Raw genomic sequence first — 22676 nt, 5'->3', positions numbered from 1 at the left:
ATTATGGTACAACCATGTGCTGGGATACTGCGAGGCTATAAAAAAACAACAAAAGAAACCAAGAAAGCTTTCTGTACATGGGATGAAAAGATCTCCAAGATACACTGAAATCTTAAAAATGCAGAACAATATATACAGTGTAACAAAAGGGGAAAACGAGAATGTTTTTATATATTTGCTTGTATTTGCATACAGAAAATCTAGGAATGCATAAATCTCAGAAAATAGGGCGGCACTTGTGGGTCAAAGGAGTAGGGCACCGGTCCCATACTGGAGGTAGTGGGTTCAAACCTAGCCCCAGCCAAAAAAAGAAAAACAAAACAAAACTGCCCTCCCCCCCAAAAAAAACCTCAGACAATAAGTAGTGAAGGGGTAAGACCGAAACTTCATAAGTACTACTCATTTGTTTTCAGATTTGATAAGTTAACATATCTCATATTAGAAAATTTAATGATATAATTTTAAATATGTGTTAAACAAAAGTGAAATTTAGAGGAACAGTTATTTCACAGAAGATGAAATGAAAAGAGCCTAAACCTAAAGTAGTAACCATAAATATTTTTAAAAACTGATGAAGTGTTTTTGGCCATAGAATATTATCAAACCTCTTTAAGCTGGCAGTTTAGGCCTTCTGGAAACTTTCGTTTCTTCAACAGACATTTCTTTTTCTTCACTGGAAATCGATAATAATGTAGAAATTTTTTAAAAAAAGGGTCTTTCCCACATCCTATTACATCTTAATTGTGTATTTCCCCCATGTAAACATAGACACATAAGAAATGTTTAGATGTTCTATAAAAAAGGGTTATACTGTGCTTACATTGTTGTATAATTTGGGATTTTTCGAAACAAATTGTGAACTTTCTCCTTAGTAAATATTCATCTACATTATTATTAATGGTCACGTTAAGTTTTCCTTGATATGAATGCATCATATTTATGAGACTCCTATTGTAAGATAATTTGGGAATTTTTAATGTTTATAAACAACACTGATAAAAAATAGAGATGTAATCCAATTCCACTTTTGCTATTGATTTTTTGAAAATTTTTTTTTTAAATGATGCTGCTTTGAAATTTTTTATTTACAAGCAGCTCTTTCAGTGAAAACTTGGCTATGGTTTCTAGGGAATTATCTTGTCAGAGAAAGTGAGAAAATCGAACTGAAACCATTTCAAATACCTATTAAATTTAACAAAAGAGAAATCACGAATCCCTACGTAGCGCTAGTGCGAAAATTGCACGTCTCTTCTGTCCGTAATTATAGTGTGCCAGCATCGCTCACACACTCCTCTCATAATTACACCGGGCGGGGTCTCCAAGCCCCGCCTACCGCTCTTGATTCCCATCCCGAGGTACCCAGACAGCGGACTCCGCATGGCGGTAGACAGGATGCATAGGGGAATCGTAGTAACGATGCACCGGATGTGTGAGTGGAAGTGACAGACGTCAACTCACCACCGATTGGTTCTTCCGGATGGATCTAAACCTCCTTTCGCCTGCCACTGGCCGCGTGGTTTGTCTATTTGGACAATCCCCACCCCTTGGAAAAGCCGGGTCCTTAAGCTTCACTTCTCTTTAGTTACTATTGGTCCGTAACCCGGTCCATCTTCTTTTTACGCCTGTCGATTGGTTAGCTGGGCTGGGAGCTGCCTTCCTTCCCGCCCAGCTTAGAGGACAGCGGGGAAGGCGGGTGGTGGGGCCGGGGGCCTGAAGCCGCGATACCGGCGCTGGCGGCGGCAGCTGAGGCCTTGGCCGAAGCCGGGCGGTGAGTCTGGGGCCTGGCACTACCCCTCCAAGGCAGCAGAATATCCACACCCACGGCCGGCCTGTCGCGGGGAGGGGGGCCTGGAAAGCCGCCCGTCTGGGACATGAGGTACCCTCAGTACTGGCCCCACGGTCTGGGTACTGTTTGAGCTCTTGACCTCCACCCTGCGAGGCAACGCCCACCTCACCGGGATCTCCAGGAGACCCCTGGACCCTTCAGCTCACCATCTGTCCCAGGCGTCAGAAGGCCGGCCCATCACCTTCGGTACTACCCTGGAACCTTTGGTTCTCCTTGCTTGACACAGGCACTTCTTCCGAGCCACATACAAAATGTGGATTCCTGCCTCAGGGAGCACCAACGTCAGTGTCAGCCCGTTGCTCTCCACCCTGGAGACCTCTCACTGGGGACCCAGTACCTGGAACTGAGCTGTGTTCCATCCTTGGGGTTCATTCTGTTTGCCTCACCCCCGCCTTCATTCCTTGTTACTGCCATCCAACTTAAACTTCCCTAAGCCCTTACAAGACCCCTAGAATATTTGACTTCAAGTGGTTTAATTGAATTCGTCCTGGAGCAGGTCTATGGTCCTTACACCATAGAAAGAGACTGGTTCTTTCTTGAGAATAGAGAGTTTTTGCCAGCCACCTTCTCCCTCCACATGCACACAAACTATAGTACCAGTAGTTTTCTTACCCGGGATCATTAGGTTTCTTCTCCCCTAAAGGATGACATGTCTTTCTGCGATCTTTTTTTTTTTTTTGACACCAGAGTATTTGAAATTGTCCCCAAACCAATTATTCCCTGATTTTTCATCTGCCTCTTACAAATTCGTTAAAAAGTAAGAAGTTTTGTGTAAAGTCAGTTTGCTAATATAATCTGGACCTACTTAGAATAAGTACCTGTGTGTGTTACTCCTATGGCAGTGTGAGCTGAGCCCTATTATGGCCACTTTATTCTGGTTACCTCGTTATTTGTATTTAGCCCTGGGTTATAACCTCGTTGATGGAAGGAATAATACATAATTGAGTAATGAATGAATGATTTAAGAAACTAATTGGTCTTTCTCACTTTATGTTTGAAAAACTAGCACTCTTCTATAGAACTGCATTATCCAATACATTAACGATCTGCTACATGTGGATATAGGGTACTTGAAATGGGACTCATGCAAATTGAAATTTACATGAGTGTAGAATGTAAACTACATTTAAGTGTAAAATGCACACTACATTTTGGAGACTCAGTACAAAAAAAAAGAATGGAAAATATTTTTTATATGATGACATGCCAAAGTGACTTTTTGGATATATTGGGTTAAATAAAATACATTCATTTCACCTTTATCTTTTTACTTTGTTGTTTTTGTTGTTGCAGTTTGGTCAGGGCTGAGTTCAAACCTGCCACCCTTGGTGTAGGGGGCCAGTGCCCTACTCACTGAGCCACAGGCGCCACACCATTTTTACTTTCTTAATATAGCTACTAGCAGATTTAAAAATGCATTTGTGGGTTATATTTCTGTTAGTGCTACTGTAGAATAATCATTAGTCTCCCTCTTTAGATTGAATTCCTTGAGGAAAGGGACAATATTAGTCATTTTTAATTCTTTTCCTACACCCCCACCTTTGTTACCTGGCATTGTGCCATGTACATAGTAGTTATAATGAAAGTAGCTAACAATTATTAAGTACTCACTTTGTGGTCAGCACTATTTTAAACACTTTTTAAGATGTACTAACTCATTTAATCCTCACAGCAACCTACAAGTTGGCTACTATTTTCTTCCTAGTGTAGTTGAGGAAACAGAAATTTCGAGTGTCTTCCTCAAGGCATGTAACTTTGCAGTGGGATTCAAACCCAGGTAGGCTTGCTCCGTGGCCCACAATTTGACCCTCCCGACTATACTGTCTCTTCTTTTTTTGTTTTTTAGCACAACATCTTTTAAACATCAGTCATTGTTGAATGAATCTAAGCTTTCTAAAGGTTTTTAGTGAGATCTCTCAATGTTTTTAGAGTCCTGTACCTGACATGGGCCGGGTGATCTGTGTTATGGAACTGGGGCCATAAATAAACTTATTGGCGTAGTTTGCCATCCAGAATATTAAAGGAAGCTTCTCTCTAAAGAACCTCAGGGCAAGATGCTTGGGACCGGGCCTGCCGCCGCCACCACCACTACCGTCACATCTAGCAATGTGAGTGTTCTGCAGCAGTTCGCCAGTGGCCTGAAGAGTCGGAATGAGGAGACCAGAGCCAAAGCTGCCAAGGAGCTCCAGCACTATGTCACCATGGAGCTTCGAGAGGTTGGGCTTCTCTGATATGGGGCCAGTCGTTGTGGGATGTTTGGGCTAAATGTGCTGTCATCACTGATTTAGATTCCTTTTGACAGCTAAGTGAAGATTTGGAAAATAAAGAGATTGTGTTTTAGAAAGGCACCCAGCTCCTCACAGCTGTAAAATTTGCATGTTCCTTTGCAGCGGTCACATATTTCTGTGGCATTTCTCATGTTTATGGTTACATTTTAGGAGCCAACATAGATTCGGCTGTTTCTTTTAATTTTTTCTTTTCTTTTCTTTTTTTCTTACCGCATACAAGAGCCTCAGTTCTTTCTGTCTGATAAAAGTGATGAGGATGGGTTGGAGAGTTGAGAGCTTGGTTAGGGCTTTCTCATAGAGCCCAGACTGGAGTTAAGAGACAGTGTCTTATTCATCTTTGTACCTCTGTACAAGGAAGAAGCTAGGACATCATCTGCCCTAGACGAGGCACCAAATAACTATTTGTGAAATAAATAGATGAATTCAAGTTCAGTGGCTCTATAGCTTCAGGCCAGGCACCATAGCCTGTGATCCTAGGACTTTGGGAGGCCAAGAAGGGAGGATTACTTGAGGCCAGGAGTTCTAAGACTAGTCTTAGAGTGAGAAGAGTGAGACTTCATCTATACAAAAAAGTAGACACATTAGCCATGGTATTGCATATTTGTAGTCCCAGCTGCTTGGGAGGCTGAGGCAGGAGGATCACTTGAGCCCAGGAGTTTGAGGTTACAGTGATGATGCCACTGCACTCTAACCTAGGTGACAGAGCAAGACCCTATCTCCAAAAAACCTGAAACCAAAAACTGTGGAAATGGATGATAACTTGTCATTGGTTTGAACTGTACCTGCTACCTCTCAGGACCTAAATTTTAGACGCCAGCCTGCCGCTACCACCGCAGTCAGGGTTTCATTAGAAATTATTCTGATGAGATCTTCCTTTGCAGATGAGCCAAGAGGAATCCACTCGCTTTTATGATCAGCTGAACCATCACATTTTTGAACTGGTTTCCAGCTCAGATGCTAATGAGAGGAAAGGGGGCATCTTGGCCATAGGTAAGGACAGAGCGTCTGGTAACAATAACAACTAGGAATAAAGGACTACCACCATCATATCTGTTGTACCCTGTGTCTCCCACTTACTAGATACTTAGTTCAATCTGTTTAATGAATTTTAAGGCAGCTGTGGTGTTCATTGCACTTACACAGGTGTTAATTCTAGCAGCAATTCTGGGACATTGGTAAAACGTATTTTTAGATGTGGAAGCTGAGTCTCAGAATCATTAAGTGACTTTTCTAGTGCCAGACAGTTTGCCAGAATTGAGACTAGAAGTCAACTTTTTTTTTTTTTTCCTTTGGCTGGTGCTGGGTTTGAACCCACCACCTACAGTATATGGGGCCAGCACCCTACTCCTTGAGCCATAGGCGCCACCCTAGAAGGCAACTTTTACTACCTCATAATCCCTTTTGCAGACTCTGGTTTCTCAGTAGAGTGAGGTTTGGCATAGTGGGGCTCACAAATGGAAAAGTGGAAGCAGGGTTTAGTTAATAAAAGGCCATTTTCATCTCCCAAGGACTGGTTATCAATCCTGTGAATTATTACTCAGTCCTAGTTTTTCTCTTTTTGAGGGAAGAGGAAACTTATTATATACTAATATGAGATCATTTTACTTTATCTAAATAGTTCTGGCACAAATATCAAATTTCTGAGTTAAAATGAAAATGGTTTGTGTCCTTGCCATCTAGAAATGTCCTCACAGTAGGATGAAAGGGTCACTCACCAGCTTTCATTTCAGGGCCATGTACTTTCTCAGCCAGCGTGCACATCATTGCTTTTTGCCTTCTCTCTTCTAGCCAGCCTCATAGGAGTGGAAGGTGGGAATGCCACCCGAATTGGCAGGTTTGCCAACTATCTTCGGAACCTCCTCCCCTCCAATGACCCAGTTGTCATGGAAATGGCATCCAAGGCGATTGGCCGCCTTGCCATGGCCGGGGACACTTTCACAGCAGAGTACGTGGAGTTCGAGGTGAAGCGAGCCCTGGAATGGCTGGGTGCTGACCGCAACGAGGGCCGCAGACATGCAGCCGTGAGTGCCTGCAGGGAGGAGCACAGCCAGGCGTGAGGAGCAGTGGTCCCCCACTGACAGCCTGGCTGTCAGAGTCCCTTGCTTTCTTCCTTCAAGGCTGATCCCTGAAAATGTCTGGTTCGATGGCTAAAATTCCAAGCTGTGAGATGGGAAGAGTCTTATGGCCTAAGAGAGAATGTAGGAATGAGTGGATGGGGATGGAAGCATCAGCTCAGCACTTTCCAGTGAGCGCCCCCTTTAGGAGGTAGTGCCATGAAGAGGGGGCGTGGTGCCAGGATAGGAACACACACTTGAATCCTCTGCTACTTCCTAGTTTCTTTGTCAAATGAGATTACTAACAAGATTGAACAGGATGATTCATTCAGTAAATACTGCATATATATTGGATTCTAGGCTGTGAGTATGGTAGTATAGATAGCACAAAATACATCTGTCCTTCCAGAACTTAATGTTCAAAAATTACAAGCACTCTATGCTTGTAAACAACCTGGATAATGAACCCTGAGGTATTGACGAATTTTACTTTCCTTCCTCCGCCCCAGAATTCCTAGCTAGAAGAGTGCATAAGTCTTCTTTTTTCCTAGTGTGTATAGGTCCTAGGATGAGAAGAGACTACTCCCAAGGAAACAAAACTGTGATACAGGTGAGAGTTTTCAGTTTGCCTTTTTCTTCCAGGTCCTGGTTCTCCGTGAGCTGGCCATCAGCGTCCCCACCTTCTTCTTCCAGCAAGTGCAACCCTTCTTTGACAACATCTTTGTGGCTGTGTGGGACCCCAAGCAGGCCATCCGCGAGGGAGCTGTGGCCGCCCTTCGTGCTTGTCTGATTCTCACCACCCAGCGTGAGCCGAAGGAGATGCAGAAGCCCCAGTGGTACAGGGTGAGGGGATGGCTCCATTCCAGCCACCGGCAAAGCACACACACATAGAGACCTACCTGGCCTAAAGGGCAGCAGCAGCCCGCTGGCCATGGCACAAGTAGCACATTTGTTTTGGTCTCAAATGACTTTGTATGCTCTGTATGAATCAATAGTTACTTGATTGCTTTTCCTAAAAGCAAAGATCCATTGATATCCACACTATTATTTTACACATCGCCAAGAATGAAAATATGCCAGTAAAACTGTGACTCGGTGTCTTCTTATCAACAATTATAAGACATTACTTTCTTTTTTTTTTTTTTTTTTTTGAGACAGAGTCTCACTATGTCGCCCTCATGAGTAGAGTGCTATGGCATCAAAGCTCACAGCAACCTCAAACTCTTGGGCTAAAGCGATTCTCTTGCCTCAGCCTTCCAAGTAGCTGGGACTACAGTCCCCTGCCACAACACCCAACTGTTTTTTGTTACAGTTGTCATTGTTGTTTTAGCTGGCCCGGGCCAGGTTTGAACCCGCCAGCCTCGGTGTATGCGGCCAGCACCCTACCCACTGAGCTATGGACACCACCTATAAGACATTTCTTTTCTGAGATTTTAAAACATGCAAAAATAGGTGTTTTAGAATCAGTAAAGTATGGTCAATAACTAATTTGGGGAGGGCCAGTTCTCTCTGCTCTAGTATCATGAGTCCTGTGCTAGTTACTGCTGCCACGTCTTTTAAAAGGAGCCCTGAATATGGAGTTAGGAGACCTGAGTTCAAGTCTTGTCTTTGCTCTGTGACCTTACACAGTAACTTAATTTCTCTAAGCCTGCTTTTGTAGCTATTAAATAGGGATGGTAATGTTATCTGCCTCAAGGGCTTGCTATGAGAAGTGAAGCTAAACTAAATGAGAGCTTGATAAGTTAGTATCATTAATGATGCTGGCATAAGGCACCAAGCAGGCATGATAACCCCCAGAACCCTTTTTTCTACAGGAATAGGCCTGTAGTTCTCTCTGACCGTGGACACTGGGTAATTACAGTGTCTGTCTCTTTACATAGCACACATTTGAAGAAGCAGAGAAAGGGTTTGATGAAACCTTGGCCAAAGAGAAGGGCATGAATCGGGATGATCGGATCCACGGAGCCTTGCTGATCCTCAACGAGCTGGTCCGGATCAGCAGCATGGAGGGAGAGGTGAGGAGCTGCAGCAGAGGGGAGTCCAGACTTCTCATGTGCTGTCCCGTGAGCAAGGCAAGGTGGGATGCGTGTGCCCGTGGAGCTGATCTTTTCTGAAGAGAAATAGACAATAAACAAGTTAACAAGATAATTTCTGACAGTAACAAATCCTATGAATAATATAAAACTAGCAGTAGATAGGGAGTGCCGGGGGGAGCAGGTGAGTGGAGGGTCAGAGAAGGCCCTCCCTGCAGTGGTGCCATAAGAGGGAGACCCTCCTGAAGTGAGTGGCCTTTCAGCAGGCTGGGGACTATGTTTCAGGACAAGGCTTTGAGGTGGGAGAGTTTGAGAAACTGATGAAACAGAGAGAAAGGGAGTGTGGCTGGGGCACTGGGAGCAAGGAGGAGAGAAGGAGGGGCCAAATCAGTAGGCCCATGGTTCACAGTAAACGCTGGCATTCATGCTCATTGCAGGAGCAGACATTCGAGATGTGCACACGGGGATAATGTGATGCCATGTGTTTCTAACTCTTATTGGGAAAAGCATGCGGAGAGGCAGGAATGTAGGCAGGAAGACCAGTCAGGAGGTGTGTTAGTTTGTGAGCTGGGTTTAAAAGTGCAAGTGCAAGGTTTTATTAGAGAAATAGCTTCAAGGGGAAATAAGGAGGGAGCTGGGGTAGGCTGGGGGAAACACCAAACCATAATGCACATCCAACCCTAAGGAACAGCTTGAACTATTGAAGGATGAGTTATTAAGCAGCCATTTGAAAAGGGAATAGATACGTGTTCTCAGTCAGCTTATCCCAAACCCTTTGTGGAATCCTAGGATTCTGAGAAAATTACATGCCTCAGTTTCTACCTAGGTTTCTAGGGAGAAGAAAGAGACCAGAGTAGCCTCAACAGGATGCTGGCATGGGGCCATCCCTCTCCTATGCAAGCCTTGTTGCTGTGATCTTAGGTCTGTAGTCATGGCCATTTGTAGGTCAGCCTTCCCAAACCAAGCCAAGGGGGAGCTCGTCTTCATTGCTCAGTAGGTGGTGCTCTTTTGCCTAAATTAGAGCACAGTCCGCCCTGCAAGGTCCCAGGGAATCATCACCCTAACGATGAAGAGCGGCATCCACTTAGAAGTAGTTGCATTTGAAGATTGGGTAAACAGTGCTCTGTAGAGTCCACAGTGCCAGGCTGACTGCCACTCATGAGTAAAGGTGATTTTTTTCCCCCTCCTGTATCTAGCGTTTGAGAGAAGAAATGGAGGAAATCACACAGCAGCAGCTGGTGCATGACAAGTACTGCAAAGATCTCATGGGCTTTGGAACGAAACCTCGTCACATTACCCCCTTCACCAGTTTCCAGGCTGTCCAGCCCCAGCAGTCAAATGCCTTGGTGGGGCTGCTGGGGTACAGCTCTCACCAGGGCCTCATGGGATTTGGGGCTTCCCCCAGCCCAGCGAAGTCCACTCTGGTGGAGAGTCGGTGCTGCAGGGACTTGATGGAGGAGAAATTCGATCAGGTAAATGGTGAGAGGTCCTTTCCTCTTCTTCTGAGCTCCACACCTCACTTGCTTCCACTAACCCTTTATCTTTCCTCTCAGGTGTGCCAGTGGGTGCTGAAATGCAGAAATAGCAAGAACTCACTGATCCAAATGACAATCCTTAATTTGCTGCCCCGTTTGGCTGCATTCCGGCCTTCTGCATTCACAGGTGAGGGTGTCCATGGAAGATGTCATTGCTCATTATAGGGTAATTACACGGGGAAGAAGTGGTTCTGAAAAGTTATGTCTGCTTCTCATTTGAAGCAATGCCAGCTAAGGGGCTAGTCTCTGACTTCTTTGCCTAATGTCTGATTTTGGTGGTGTCTGGTTTGTGTTTTTTGCTACTGTCTGAGGCAGCAGACACAGGAGCAATCAGAATGTATAGGCAGGGAGGTACTTGTAGGGCCATGCAGGGTCTCGTGTGGAAGCCAGCAAGTTCACAAATAGACTTAAGGGAAACCAGAAGAAGGACGTTTCAGTGTGGATACTGTAAAGGAGCTTCCCTTGGGGGCAGGGAGGGTCTGGTGACCATCCTGCTTCTGCCCCTGAAGTGGTCACCGAGCTACTCTCAGGAAGGAAAGACTGGGTGCTTCCGAGGCAGGTTCCACAGGTGATAGACTGTGTGTTCTGGGGCTCGTGCCCTCTCCTCGGTGGGCAGTGCGGGTTCCAGGCTCCTGAAGGTGGCCCACCTCTGTGAAGCCTTCCTAGATTACTCCAGCTATGAAAGCATTCGTCCTCTTTCCTTACAGCCTTCAGCTATAGGAGGCTTTGGCATAGAATCTGGGGTGAATCCCGCCTCAGGTTTTGAACAGGTTATTTGACCTACCTGGGTCTCTATTTCCGGACTTGTAAAAATCAGAATAGCAATCTGTGCCTCCCAAAATGAACTACATTAATGCCTAAAGATCTACCATAGTACCTGACACAAAATAAGTCCCATAAATGGAAACTATTATTATATTATTATTTCTTCCTTGAGTTACTTCAAGTCCATTTTGGAATAAGATAGAGGTAAGAAATTATACTCCAGTAGTCTGTTCATACGTGATGTCCTTGTCTTACCTTCCTGCTTGCAGTGTGGAGACCCAGTCTCCAGCATCTCCTTGCACTTGGCTGTGGTACACATCACCTGGGCTTAGTAGCTTTCAGGAGTAGATGAGAGCCAGGAGCATAGCAGGACAGCCTGACCCTCAGCAGACCCTATTCCCTAGCACACAGACTCATTTCACACTACCTAGCCCACATGAAAACATGGGAGAAATCTAGCTGGTGAAGTGTTAAACATGCTGAGGATAGGAAGTAGAACATACTGGATCAGGTACAGATAATTAACCACACGAAATCACTCGATCAGAGAGAAATGACAGAATAAAAATCACCCATATTTCTTCACTTTCCATTCTTCCTACCTGGCATCCAGCTGCTTTTATTTTTAATGACCAGACATGCCCCCTATTCAGTAGAGCTTTAAATGATCTTGGATCGAAAGTCTGTGGTTCAAAGGAAACAAATAACTAGGCAAAATTTAATCAAAGTCTTGCACATTATAGACGCTGTTACCCTTGTGAGTTCGTAAAGGCTCAGAAGGTCCTTAGGTTTAGTCTTTTGATGTGAGTTTTGTTGTTATTTTTATCTTTTTTTAAAGTCTTACTAATGTTTCATTAGATATGTTAAATATACTAAAATATGTCGGTGAAATTTAGCCTGGGCAGTCCCCATAAAAATGTGCCTCATTGAGTAAGTGCCACATGTGTACAGCTTGCAGTGGTAAGTTATTGCTTGAACTTCCCAATGGTGTAAGCTTCAGGAATTTCAAAAATACCTAAGACTGGGTTGACTTCTCTACAAAGTCAGATTTCTAGCCTCTTAGGGTGTTAAACCTGAAGAAGGAAATTGTACTCTTGACTTAAGTTCATTTCCTGCTGAAATGCTGTCCTGGTATGTAAAGGGCTCGTTTTCCTGGTGATCCTCTCCAACTTCAGGGTGCTATCTCCTTAGTCTGTCTGTTTTCAGGCCACAGCATGGCTCATTGCCATTGGACCACAGGAGTTTGTTAGGGTCGATGCTGTGATATATAAGTGCAATCTTAGGAGTCTAGTTCACTGTCTAAATGTGGTTTGGTAGCCCTCAACACCCCTAACTTTCTAAGGAATGTGTGGCTTTGCCTTCCATGCTGTTATATGCGGGCTACTGGTACAAGGACCTGTGGTCAGCGTTGATAGAAGAGAAGAAACAGGAGAGAGGCAAGAATAAGGAACGTCCAGTTCCAGAAGAGAAATACACTTAGCCTAAATTGCCCAAGAATTGCCTAGCCACGAACACTGGCTCATGTAAACTTAATGAAAATGCACATATGGCTTTCCAAATTACAGACTTAATCTTAGTTCTATTAAATATAACTATAACAGAAATCTCTAGGTAATAGCAAAGTGATTTCCAGGTCTAAGCTGAATGGAATGCTCTGTTATTACAAATAGTATTCAGTATTACAGTCATGCGTTGTGTAACCTGGGTATACATTCTGGGAAAGGCATTATCGCCGGGCACTTTTGTCATTGTGTCAACACCACAGAGTGCACTTACCCTAACCCAGATGGTACAGCCTGCTCCACACCTCAACTCTGTGGTGTCACCTGCTGCTCCCAGGCTACACACCTGCACAGCATGTTTCCATGCTGAAAATAGGCAGTTGTAACATACTGGTAAGTGTTTGTGTACCTAAATATATTTAAACACAGAAGAGGTACAGTGAAAATACAGTATGATAATCTTAGGTGACCTCCATCGTATATGTGGTCCATCATTGACTAAAACATCATTATGTGGTTCATGAGTGTACTTTAAATTTTGTTATAAAATAATTTAGATGGTCCTCTGTTTTTATTTTTTTATTTTTTTTTTTTTTTTTTGAGACAGAGCCTCAAGCTGTCCCCCTGGGTAGAATGCTGTGGCATTACAGCTCACAGCAACCTCCAACTCCTGGGCTCAAGCGAGTCTCTTGCCTCCGCCTCCCAAGTAGCTGGGACCACAGGCGCCCGCCACAACGCCCGGCTATTTTTTGATTGCAGCCGTCATTATTGTTTGGCGGATCCGGGCTGGGGATTCGAACCCGCCACCTTAGGTGTACGTGGCTGGCACCTTAGCCGGTTGAGCTATAGGCGCCGAGCCGGTCCTCTGTTTTTAAACAAGATTTAACATGTTTTTTAACCAAGAGCATGTAATCTTTCAATATAATACTAATGGAGACAATTATATGATACTGTTGTTTTGGAGACCCTTTCAAGTTTGAATGTTATTTTTAATTAAAGGAAAAAATATCTTCTATTTCTAATATGTCCAAAAGATGTATCTCAGGAGTGGTTATCTTATCAAGCATAAGACTGTTTTTTTTGGGTTTTTTTTTTTTTTTTTTTTTAGACAGAGCCTCAAGCTATCATCCTGGGTAGAGTGCTATGGCATAACAACTCACAGCAACCTCCATCTCCTGGGCTTAAGCAATTCTCTTGCCTCAGCCTCCCGAGTAGCTGGGACTACAGGCACCTGCTGCAACGCCTTACTATTTTTTGATTGTAGTTGTCATTGTTTGGCAGCCCCAATCCAGATTCAAACCCACCAGCTCTGGTGTACATGGCTGGCACCTTAGCCACTTGAGCTACAGGCGCCACCCAAGCATAAGACTTTGATTAATACATTCTCTAAATTCTTCTCAACATCTTTCCAATAGGGTTTCTTAATTTATTCTTTTTTGAGACATAGTCTCAGTATGTTGCCCTCGGTAGAGTGCCGTGGCGTCACAGCTCACAGCAACCTCAAACTCTTGGGCTTAAGCGATCCTCTTGCCTCACCCTCCAAAGTAGCTGGTACTACAAGCACCCACCACAATGCCTGGCTATTTTTTGTTGCAGTTGTCATCGTCGTTTAGCTGGCCTGGGCCAGGCTTGAACCTACCAGCCTAGGTGTATGTGGGCTAGCACCATAACCACTGTGCTGTGGGCACTGAGCCTCTTAATTTATTCTTAAATTTAAGTACTTTATAGGAACTCTGACTGTTGATATATAGACCAACACTGATCTAAAGCTGTCTACTTTATCTTGTCTGTGCTCAGATACCCAGTACCTCCAAGATACCATGAACCACGTCCTAAGCTGTGTCAAGAAGGAGAAGGAACGTACTGCAGCCTTCCAAGCCCTGGGGCTACTTTCAGTGGCTGTAAGGTCTGAGTTTAAGGTCTATTTGCCTCGTGTGCTGGACATCATCCGGGCAGCCCTGCCCCCTAAGGACTTCGCCCATAAGTAAGCATCTCTGTTAGGATTTCACCTTCCACTCCATAGAGCTTAAGCCTATCTGTACATCATTTAACTCCAGGGTATATGACATCCTGTGTGAACAGCCCTTCCTCAGCTGAATTCTAACCTTTTCTAAACAAGTGGCATATACATAAATATTTTGGGTGGTTGAATACCCTGAGAACAAGTAGATAGCAGTGCTTTTTTCAGTGTTATTGTTAATTGAGAATTCCCTGGTTTTGCGTTTTTCCTCTGGCCTCCAAAGGTCTTATTTTGATATGAGACCCAAGAGAAGAATCCTGAACTGGAACTAAATGGACCTAATGGTCATCTTTGTCCTTATTGCTAAAGTCAAATAAGTTATTCCAGCTCTTTAGACTTCCTGATGCATAAAATACGAGAAAAACCTTTAGCATCCTGCCAGATGAAGAGTCCAGGGTGTCTTCCTTCAAGTTAGGGGGTCCCCATTAATTGTCTTTAATCTTAGGGTTTGTCTTTATACTTCCCTGTTTTATTAGCAAGGATTTTTCTGGTGAACTAATAAGCCCCAGTCATCCTAAAGCCCAGCAGCCTCATCACAGGGAGAAGAATTTCCTTCTGTGTGATGGCTGTGCATTCCCCTCTGGTCTCTAGCGAACGCATCATTCAGTTTGCTCCGTAAATAGTGCCTTGGCCAGCACCACCCTCGCTGGTGTGGGGTGTCTGTGTGAATTCAGAAGAGGGGCCCTTTCCTTTAGACATTTTACTGCCATCTGCTGGACTGTCATTAGAAACATGAATCTACAGTGACTGATGTGATAGGCCTTCTAGAATGGTACAGTAGGTAGCAACCTTACCTCAGCAACCTGCCCTCCTTGCCCCAGGGTGATTTTGAGGTGGGGCATCACAGAATGCCACTGTGTCTAGACCAGCCACTCTCTGTTTCTCTGCAGGAGGCAGAAGGCAATGCAGGTGGATGCCACAGTGTTCACATGCATTAGCATGCTGGCACGAGCAATGGGGCCGGGCATCCAGCAGGACATCAAGGAGCTGCTGGAGCCCATGCTGGCGGTCGGCCTAAGGTGAGTGCCGGGACCCTGAGCTTCCCTGTCCCAGTCAGCGGGAGGCTTGGTCCACAGGGTTGGCACCACGATGAAGGAGTAAGGCTTGGTGGTTTGTACATTAAATTAGGCCGGATAGCTCAGACTAAAAAACACTTAGGCCAGGGTCTAATCCTGCTTTCGTTACCAGCTGGCTGTGTGACCTTGACTCAGTTGTTTAACTTCTCTGAGCTTCCATTTTCTCATTTGAAAAGTGAGTATAATAGCAATTCCTATTGTCTAGAGTTGTGGGGATTAAGTGAAAGAATTCATGGAACAGTCATTCTTTGCACAGTGCCTGGCATGGAAGAAGCACTCAGTGAATGTTTGCAGCAATTGTTTATGTTATTGGACTGATTGTTTAAGCTCTCTAATCTTTAATTCTCCTCATCTGTCAAATAAAGATGATGCTCTTGATCTGCTTCCCAGATTTTATATTGAGACTTGGTCTTCTCTAGTGGCCAAATTACATATAGTAAGTAAGTTTTCCTATGGTAAGACCAGAAACTCAGAGATTGTTCTAAAATCTGAGACCAGGCCAAGAGTGACCGGCACGTTTAGTTTACTTTATAGTATCCTTTTCACTTTAAAGTCCAAGCAGTGATTGGCCCCCTAGAATTGTGTAGCCCTTCTGCCCTTGTTGGGTGAGAAAGGCTGTTTCTTCCCCAGAACACATTGAATATCATGTGCCCAGCCCTGTATATGACTGGTCTCTTTCCCCTCAGCCCTGCCCTCACTGCTGTGCTCTACGACCTGAGCCGTCAGATTCCACAGCTGAAGAAGGACATCCAAGACGGGCTTCTGAAAATGCTATCCCTGGTCCTTATGCACAAACCCCTCCGGCACCCAGGCATGCCCAAGGGCCTGGCCCATCAGTTGGCCTCCCCCGGCCTCACAACCCTTCCTGAGGCCAGTGATGTGGGCAGTATCACTCTTGCCCTCCGAACCCTTGGCAGCTTTGAATTTGAAGGTAAGAAATGACAGTGGCTCATGCCAAGATAGTGAGTGATACTAGGAATTTTGGGAAAGAATGAAGGTGCTAGAATTCCTGGATCTTGCTAGAGTCCTGGAAAAAGAGTAGCTGATTCTGTCACAACTCATCCTTCTTAGAGTGTCTCCACATACTGTTAATTCCTACTATTTGTTTCATTGTCTGTCTTGAACTTTGGGGGAGATAGTGTTCAGGATAATATGCATCGGTGCATGGAAATAATGTTTGAGAGATGGAGAGGTCAGAGATTCTTCCCTGTCACCTCTTCACCTTGCAGTTCCTCATAGCTGAGATGGTATTTCACACTTTAAAATGTATAAACAGGGACTTGTACATGTTTCCATTCCTATGGCAGTGTGTGCTGTGTAATTCAGTAGAATTCTAAGCTGCAGATAAACTCAGATTGTTACCCTTATTTCAGGAGAAAAAATGGATACTTTGGAAATTTAAGGTAGTATTGGTTAAGACTATAGGGAAACAAGCAAGTACAAAAAGCCTAAACATGTGTGGAGGCATAGCCATCTGTGGTTTCCCTATTAAAATTCCTTCATGTACGTTAGCATAGTTTATTCCTAATGAATAGAAAGCAGCTATGTTTAAACTCAGCCTACGTCAAACTCCCTGTTTGATATTTAAATCTGGGAGCTAAAATAGACAAAGTAAATTCGATCAAGAATTGTTTTGCCCTCTGGGAATGTAAGGGGGAGTTAGAATAAAACAAAATAATTTAATCCTTGAAAGGAATATAGAAAAGGTTAGGGTGGGGGTGTGCTCTTTTACCTCCCTGCTCCTTTACTGCCATGGTTTGCTTTCCTGCTAACAGGAAGCCCGTTTGTTACCATCTAAGAGAAGAGTTCTGGATCAATATCTTGTTGATCAATATCTCATTGAAGATGGAATTAGTAGCCATAAAACAGAAAATACAGCTATGAAGTTGCAGCCCTACCTTTTCAGAGCAGCAGTGTTTATTCTGTTTTCTCTCTACTTTTGTATCCAGGCCACTCTCTGACCCAGTTTGTCCGCCACTGTGCGGATCATTTCCTGAACAGTGAACACAAGGAGATCCGCATGGAAGCTGCCCGCACCTGCTCTCGCCTGCTCACGCCCTCCATCCACCTCATCAGTGGCCACGCTCACGTGGTTAGCCAGACTGCAGTGCAAGTGGTGGCAGATGTGCTCAGCAAACTGCTCGTGGTTGGGATAACAGACCCTGGTAAAGCTTACCAGACAGAAGCAGTCTAGGGGAGTTGAGGAGCTTGAGGCAGGTGGAAGTAGCTAATTTCATTTTGTGGCCTCTTTAGAGATCTTCAGTCTCAAGCTGATGTTCATCTATTTCTCTGCTAGGGCGTTAGGCTTGGCTACTCCTGCCTGTTGGTGTGAGAGAATCTGTCTTTAATTCTCTTACCTTTACTCCTATGAGTAGAAAAAAGAAAGAAGTTTAGATGAGAGTTAGATGAAAGAAAGATACCTGGAATCCTCCCGTGAGGCCAATGGCAGGGGAGATGGAAACTGGGAAAAAACTGGAGGGATGGAATCACAAAGAGGTGTCTAAAGGCTTAATTGCTCTTGCAGACCCCGATATTCGCTACTGCGTCTTGGCATCCCTGGATGAGCGCTTTGATGCACACCTGGCCCAAGCAGAGAACTTGCAGGCCCTGTTTGTGGCCCTGAATGACCAAGTATTTGAGATCCGGGAGCTGGCCATCTGCACTGTGGGCCGACTCAGTAGCATGAACCCAGCCTTTGTCATGCCTTTCCTGCGCAAGATGCTTATCCAGGTAACGAGGGCAGAGGTCAGACTGCAGGCAGTGGGGAAGGGATACTTACTGGGAGAGCTGCCTGGGGAAGGAGAGTTGAGGACAAGGAAGTGGAGGAAAGACTGAGATGACCCGGTAAAAGCCATATGTGGTTCCAAGTGTCCACGGTCCGTGTGTCTCCCCAGTTTTGTCATTGTCTTGTGCCCATCACCTCATGAGCCTTTCGTCGGCGTGGCTCCAGGGCGTTTCACAGCCCAGTCCAACCTCTCTGCAGCTCTTCTTCCTGGCATGGCACCAGCAATGCCATTTCTCGGCCCTCCTTCCTCACTTACTCAGTCTGCTATAGATTATGTGTGTCTTCTCCACGCCTCCCTACCCTTCCGCTCTCCTGCTTTTCACAAAAACAAGTGTGAGAATGGTTTTGACAGATTTTTTTCCTGACAGTCATTGCCTCTGGTCTGTGGTCCCTGGCTTTTGTTCTTAAACAGTGTGAGGTGCTAAGGTAAAGTGTTTGCACTGTAACCTAATGTAGATTCAGGTTGGCATTGCTACCGGATCTGGTAGGAGTTTCAGTTCTGGCTGAAATGTGGCTCCTCAATTTTTGTCTTTACCTACCTGAGTAAGTTCTCTGGCCTCCTCATGAGTAATGCATGATCCAGTCCTTCCTGTCTCCAGTTATTTGTACCCACCTCTACTGGGCTCACTCAGTCACAGTCATTTCCTGCCTCACCCCCACCTTCTTCCTGACTTTCCTCCATGGCTAGGGTGACCAGATTTTAACATCTGTAAGGTGGGACAACATGGGGGGGGTCTGGGGGGGTGGAGTGGGGGGGGCAGAGCGGGGGCACAGGGCAGGGCCTGACAACAAGGCAAACTTTGATAAGCAGTTCTCGATAATCACTTCTCAGCAATTATTTATTACAGTTTAACATTATAAAATTAACAGAAATAATATAAAACTCATATTCTGGCGAAATAGTCATATGGCGGCCAAAAACCGTATATTCCCTTCTTGTTCTCCAGCCCGTTCGTGCATTCTTTCCAAAAATCGGGACTTTTTTAAAACACCGCAGGACGCGGGACAAATTGTTGAAAAGCGAGACTGTCTCACCAAAATCGGGATGTCTGGTCACCCTATCCGTGGCTTCTCTTTTTTTTTTTGGAGACAGAGTCTTACTTTGTCACCCTCAGTAGAGTGCTATGGTGTCATAGCTCACAGCAACCTTAAACTCTTGGGCTTAAGCTGTCCTCTTGCCTCAGCCTCCTGAGTAGCTGAGACTACAGGCGTCCTCCATGACACCAGTCTAGTTTTTCTATTTCTAGAGACAGGGTCTAGTTCTTGCTCAGTCTGGTCTTGAACTCCTGAGCTCAAGTCATCTACCCACTTCACCCTCCCAGAGTGCTAGGATTGTAAGTGTGAACCACCATGCCTGGCCAGGTTTCTTTTGAAATAAACACCTTTTATAATGTATAAAGAACTTAAACACAGAAAATCATTAAAGTGTGTAACTCAACGCTAGTGAAATGTTTATTAACAATCTGTCATAATTAAAGTAGCTGTAAATTAATATCAGTCAAATTAGAAAATTATACTTATGTTGGCATTTCTGTTTTTAGCCTAATGATTTATTTAACTGTTGGCCCATATTAGGAGTGCCTATCATTTTAAGTCTTTTAAAAATATCTAGTGTTTAGGAAAGAAAAGAACTCATTGTTGAGCATGCCACCTCAAATTGTGCCAAATAAGTTTGGCCTAGAAATATCTCCTTATGAAAAGGCTGAGTACATGTGCCTTAATCCCAGTTACTTAGAAGGCTGAGGAGTTTGAGACCAGCTTGGGCAAGATAGTGAGACTCCCTCTCAAAAGAAAAAAAGAATAACAGTGTGCTATTTACTCAGCAGACTTTTTAAGTATTTACTATGCCCTAAGTTCTGCTGGGTGCTGGAAACAGACCAATGGACAAGCCAGACATAACTCCTATTTTCTTAAAGCTGACATTAAGCTATCAGGCCATCTCAAATTGAATTATATATTTTTATTCCTTGGTAAAGGCTTTGACCTTTTCTTGAGTTTTTAGTAGTCGGGGTAGACATGGTTATTATCACGTTTTTTTTTATTTGTTTGTTTCTTGAAACAGAGTCTCACTCTGTCACCCAAGCTAGAGTGCCATGCTATCATAGCTCACAGCAACCTCAAACTCTTGTGCTCAAAAGATCCTCCTGCCTCAGCCTCCTGAGTAGGTGAGACTACAGGTGCCCACCACAATGCCTGACTAGTTTTACTACTTTTTTAGTAGAGACAGGGTCTCACTCTTGCTGAGGTTGGTCTCAAACTCCTGAGCTCAGGCAATCCACCTACCTCAGCCTCCCAGAGTGCTATTATAGGATTATAGGAGTGAGCCACTGCACCTGGCTGTCATTGGGCACATTTCCTCACAATCAGCCATCTCTTGTTACTACAGGTCTGTTCTTAGTTGTCCATCTCCTTTCACTATTGTCTGCTATGACTGGTGGAACACAGGCTGCCAAGAGGATCCAGAAAATTGGGATCATTAAATCAGTAACCTTGGCTCCTGTATCTCAGCGGTTAGGGCACCAGCCACATACACCAGGGCTGGTAGATTCGAACCCAGGCCAGGCCTGCTGAACAACAATGACAACTACAACAACAACAACAAAATAGCCGAGCACTGTGGTGGCGTGTGTAGTCCCAGCTACTTGGGAGGCCGAGACAAGAGAATCGCTTAAGCCTAAGAGTTTGAGGTTCCTGTGAGCTATGACACCACGGCACTCTACTGAGGGCAACATAGTGAGACTCTGTCTCAAAACAAACAAAAAAAATCAGTAATCCAAGGCAAAGTATTATGTCACATGTAAACTTCTCTGGGTGGCAGAGTTAGCCTGGGCACTGTGATGTTCACTTTTCTCACTGCTCAGAGGTTTTCTTCTGGTAGCTTCAGCTATCTGGAAGTCTATGTTCAGATGTTTCATCATCAGTGTAATGTGCTGATTTGCAGGTACTTTAAGAATGTTGGGTAGAACCAACGTGCTGTCTCTGTTCAGTAATGCCCAAGGACTCCCAGTGATGTGAGAAACCATTTGGGTCTGTCTAGGTGTGCCTCAGACAGCTGTGGACTCTCAGCATCGCTCAGTGTTGTCGCTGTTGGAAGTGTTCTTTGATTCTTATAGTTATTTATAACTCTTCTTAGTGATTTGCTGACTAGACAAAGATTTTCCTCCCAGGGAGCCCTTCTTCCGCTCCTCATTTCCTTAGCCCCCTACTCAGAGCTCTCCCTGTTGGTTTTCTCAGTCTTCTCTCTGCTATACAGTTAACAGCTCTGCTTTAGAGAAGACGTCTTAGACTTGTAAGTAGAAGGGGCTGGTTTCAGCTTCTGCTCCCACTGCAGATGTATGTAAGGCTCTTCCAAGCTACCAAGTTGTCCACTGCTTATTGAGTATCTGGCTGCTGCTTTATCTGCCATGCAGGTCTGGTTTATTCCCCTAGTTCCCTGCCACATTTTTCCTTTGTTCACATAGCCTCTGTTTAGAATGTCTTCTGCTAAAGTAGGCTTTTCTTCTCCACAGATTTTGACAGAGCTGGAGCACAGTGGGATTGGAAGAATCAAAGAGCAAAGTGCCCGCATGCTGGGGCACCTGGTCTCTAATGCGCCCCGCCTCATCCGCCCCTACATGGAGCCTATTCTGAAGGTAACACAAAACAGGCTGAGAGACTGGCGCTTTCTCTCTGGAGTGTCGTGTGTGGCTTGTTTGGGAAGATGGAAGTGTTTCCCTACTCACTGGTACACTGAACAAAGAAGGAAATGTCTCTGTCTCAGACCTAATAGAGACAAGGGCCACATCAGGCATCTTCAATTAAAGAATACCATGAATCTCATCAGTTGCAGACACTTGCTATCCTTGTAAGAAATAAGATATAAAGCTTCAGGCACGTGATCAGATGTGTTTGGAAAGGGAGAAGTAGGTGGAGGGTGGTATAAGATAGCTCCCCCAATCTGTCTATATCAGAGTCATGCAGCATCTTTTATAACTTGCATCTAGAGAAGTGATTGCACGGATACAGTTTAGAGGATATGTGGAGAACATTTTCAAATCATGGTACTTACCAGCTGTCTCATGTCAGACTTGTACTCAGTATGGAGAAAAGTTTGAGAATTTACATTCCAGAGAAATCTTGGATTTGTAAACCCAAGACATAATTTATTTATGACTGAGGTGGTCTCTCATGTAAAAGAAAGTTTTCTGTAGACTCTAATCTGCGTATATTTTCTCCTACTCTTTTCTTTTCATAGGCTTTGATTTTGAAACTGAAAGATCCAGACCCTGATCCAAACCCAGGTGTGATCAATAATGTCTTGGCTACAATAGGAGAATTGGCTCAGGTAAAGGGACAGCTGCCTTTCCCAGAGGGTGAGAAGAAACCAGCCCCTCTGAGTGGGCCGGGCACGGTGGCTCACACCTGTAATCTTAGCACCCTGGGAGGCCAAGGCGGGTGGATTGCTGGAGCTCAGGAGTTTGAGACCAGCCTGAGCAAGAGGGAGACCCTGTCTCTACTACAAAAAAATAAAAAAGAAAAGAAAAGAAAAACTGAGGCAAGAGGATCTCTTGAACCAAAGAGTTTGAGGTTACTATGAGCTATGAGCTATGATTACACAGCACTCTACTGAGGTAGACAAAGTAAGACTCTGGCTCAAAATAAATAAATGAATAAATGATCCCTCTGAGTAAGTCATAATATGTCTTTTTTGTTTTTTTTTTTTTTTTTTAATCAGAATCTCATTCTGTTGCTCAGGCTAGAGTGCCAGGGCATCAGCCTAGGTCAGAGGAACC

The 22676-nt window shown here is 44.5% G+C and overlaps 1 protein-coding gene across 1 annotated transcript in view; it reads left to right on the top strand.

Moving 5' to 3' along the window:
* The first annotated feature begins 1656 nt into the window (after nt 1-1656).
* MTOR (mechanistic target of rapamycin kinase) overlaps nt 1657-22676 on the top strand; it is a 140021-nt gene continuing 119001 nt past the window's right edge. Inside the window, exons 1-15 of the mRNA XM_003793268.3 lie at nt 1657-1768; nt 3887-4062; nt 5016-5124; nt 5923-6155; nt 6831-7031; nt 8069-8203; nt 9418-9693; nt 9775-9883; nt 13821-14007; nt 14934-15062; nt 15806-16050; nt 17069-17284; nt 17644-17849; nt 21414-21536; nt 22139-22228. Coding sequence (XP_003793316.1) covers nt 3901-4062; nt 5016-5124; nt 5923-6155; nt 6831-7031; nt 8069-8203; nt 9418-9693; nt 9775-9883; nt 13821-14007; nt 14934-15062; nt 15806-16050; nt 17069-17284; nt 17644-17849; nt 21414-21536; nt 22139-22228 — 2421 coding nt within the window. The 5' untranslated portion in view covers nt 1657-1768; nt 3887-3900. The remainder of the gene's footprint in view (nt 1769-3886; nt 4063-5015; nt 5125-5922; nt 6156-6830; nt 7032-8068; nt 8204-9417; nt 9694-9774; nt 9884-13820; nt 14008-14933; nt 15063-15805; nt 16051-17068; nt 17285-17643; nt 17850-21413; nt 21537-22138; nt 22229-22676) is intronic.

This window comes from Otolemur garnettii, unplaced genomic scaffold (genome assembly GCF_000181295.1).
Source record: "Otolemur garnettii isolate 467f Iridium unplaced genomic scaffold, OtoGar3 scaffold00067, whole genome shotgun sequence".
Classification (NCBI taxonomy): domain Eukaryota; kingdom Metazoa; phylum Chordata; class Mammalia; order Primates; family Galagidae; genus Otolemur; species Otolemur garnettii.
This window is presented reverse-complemented; position numbering and strand designations above follow the sequence as displayed.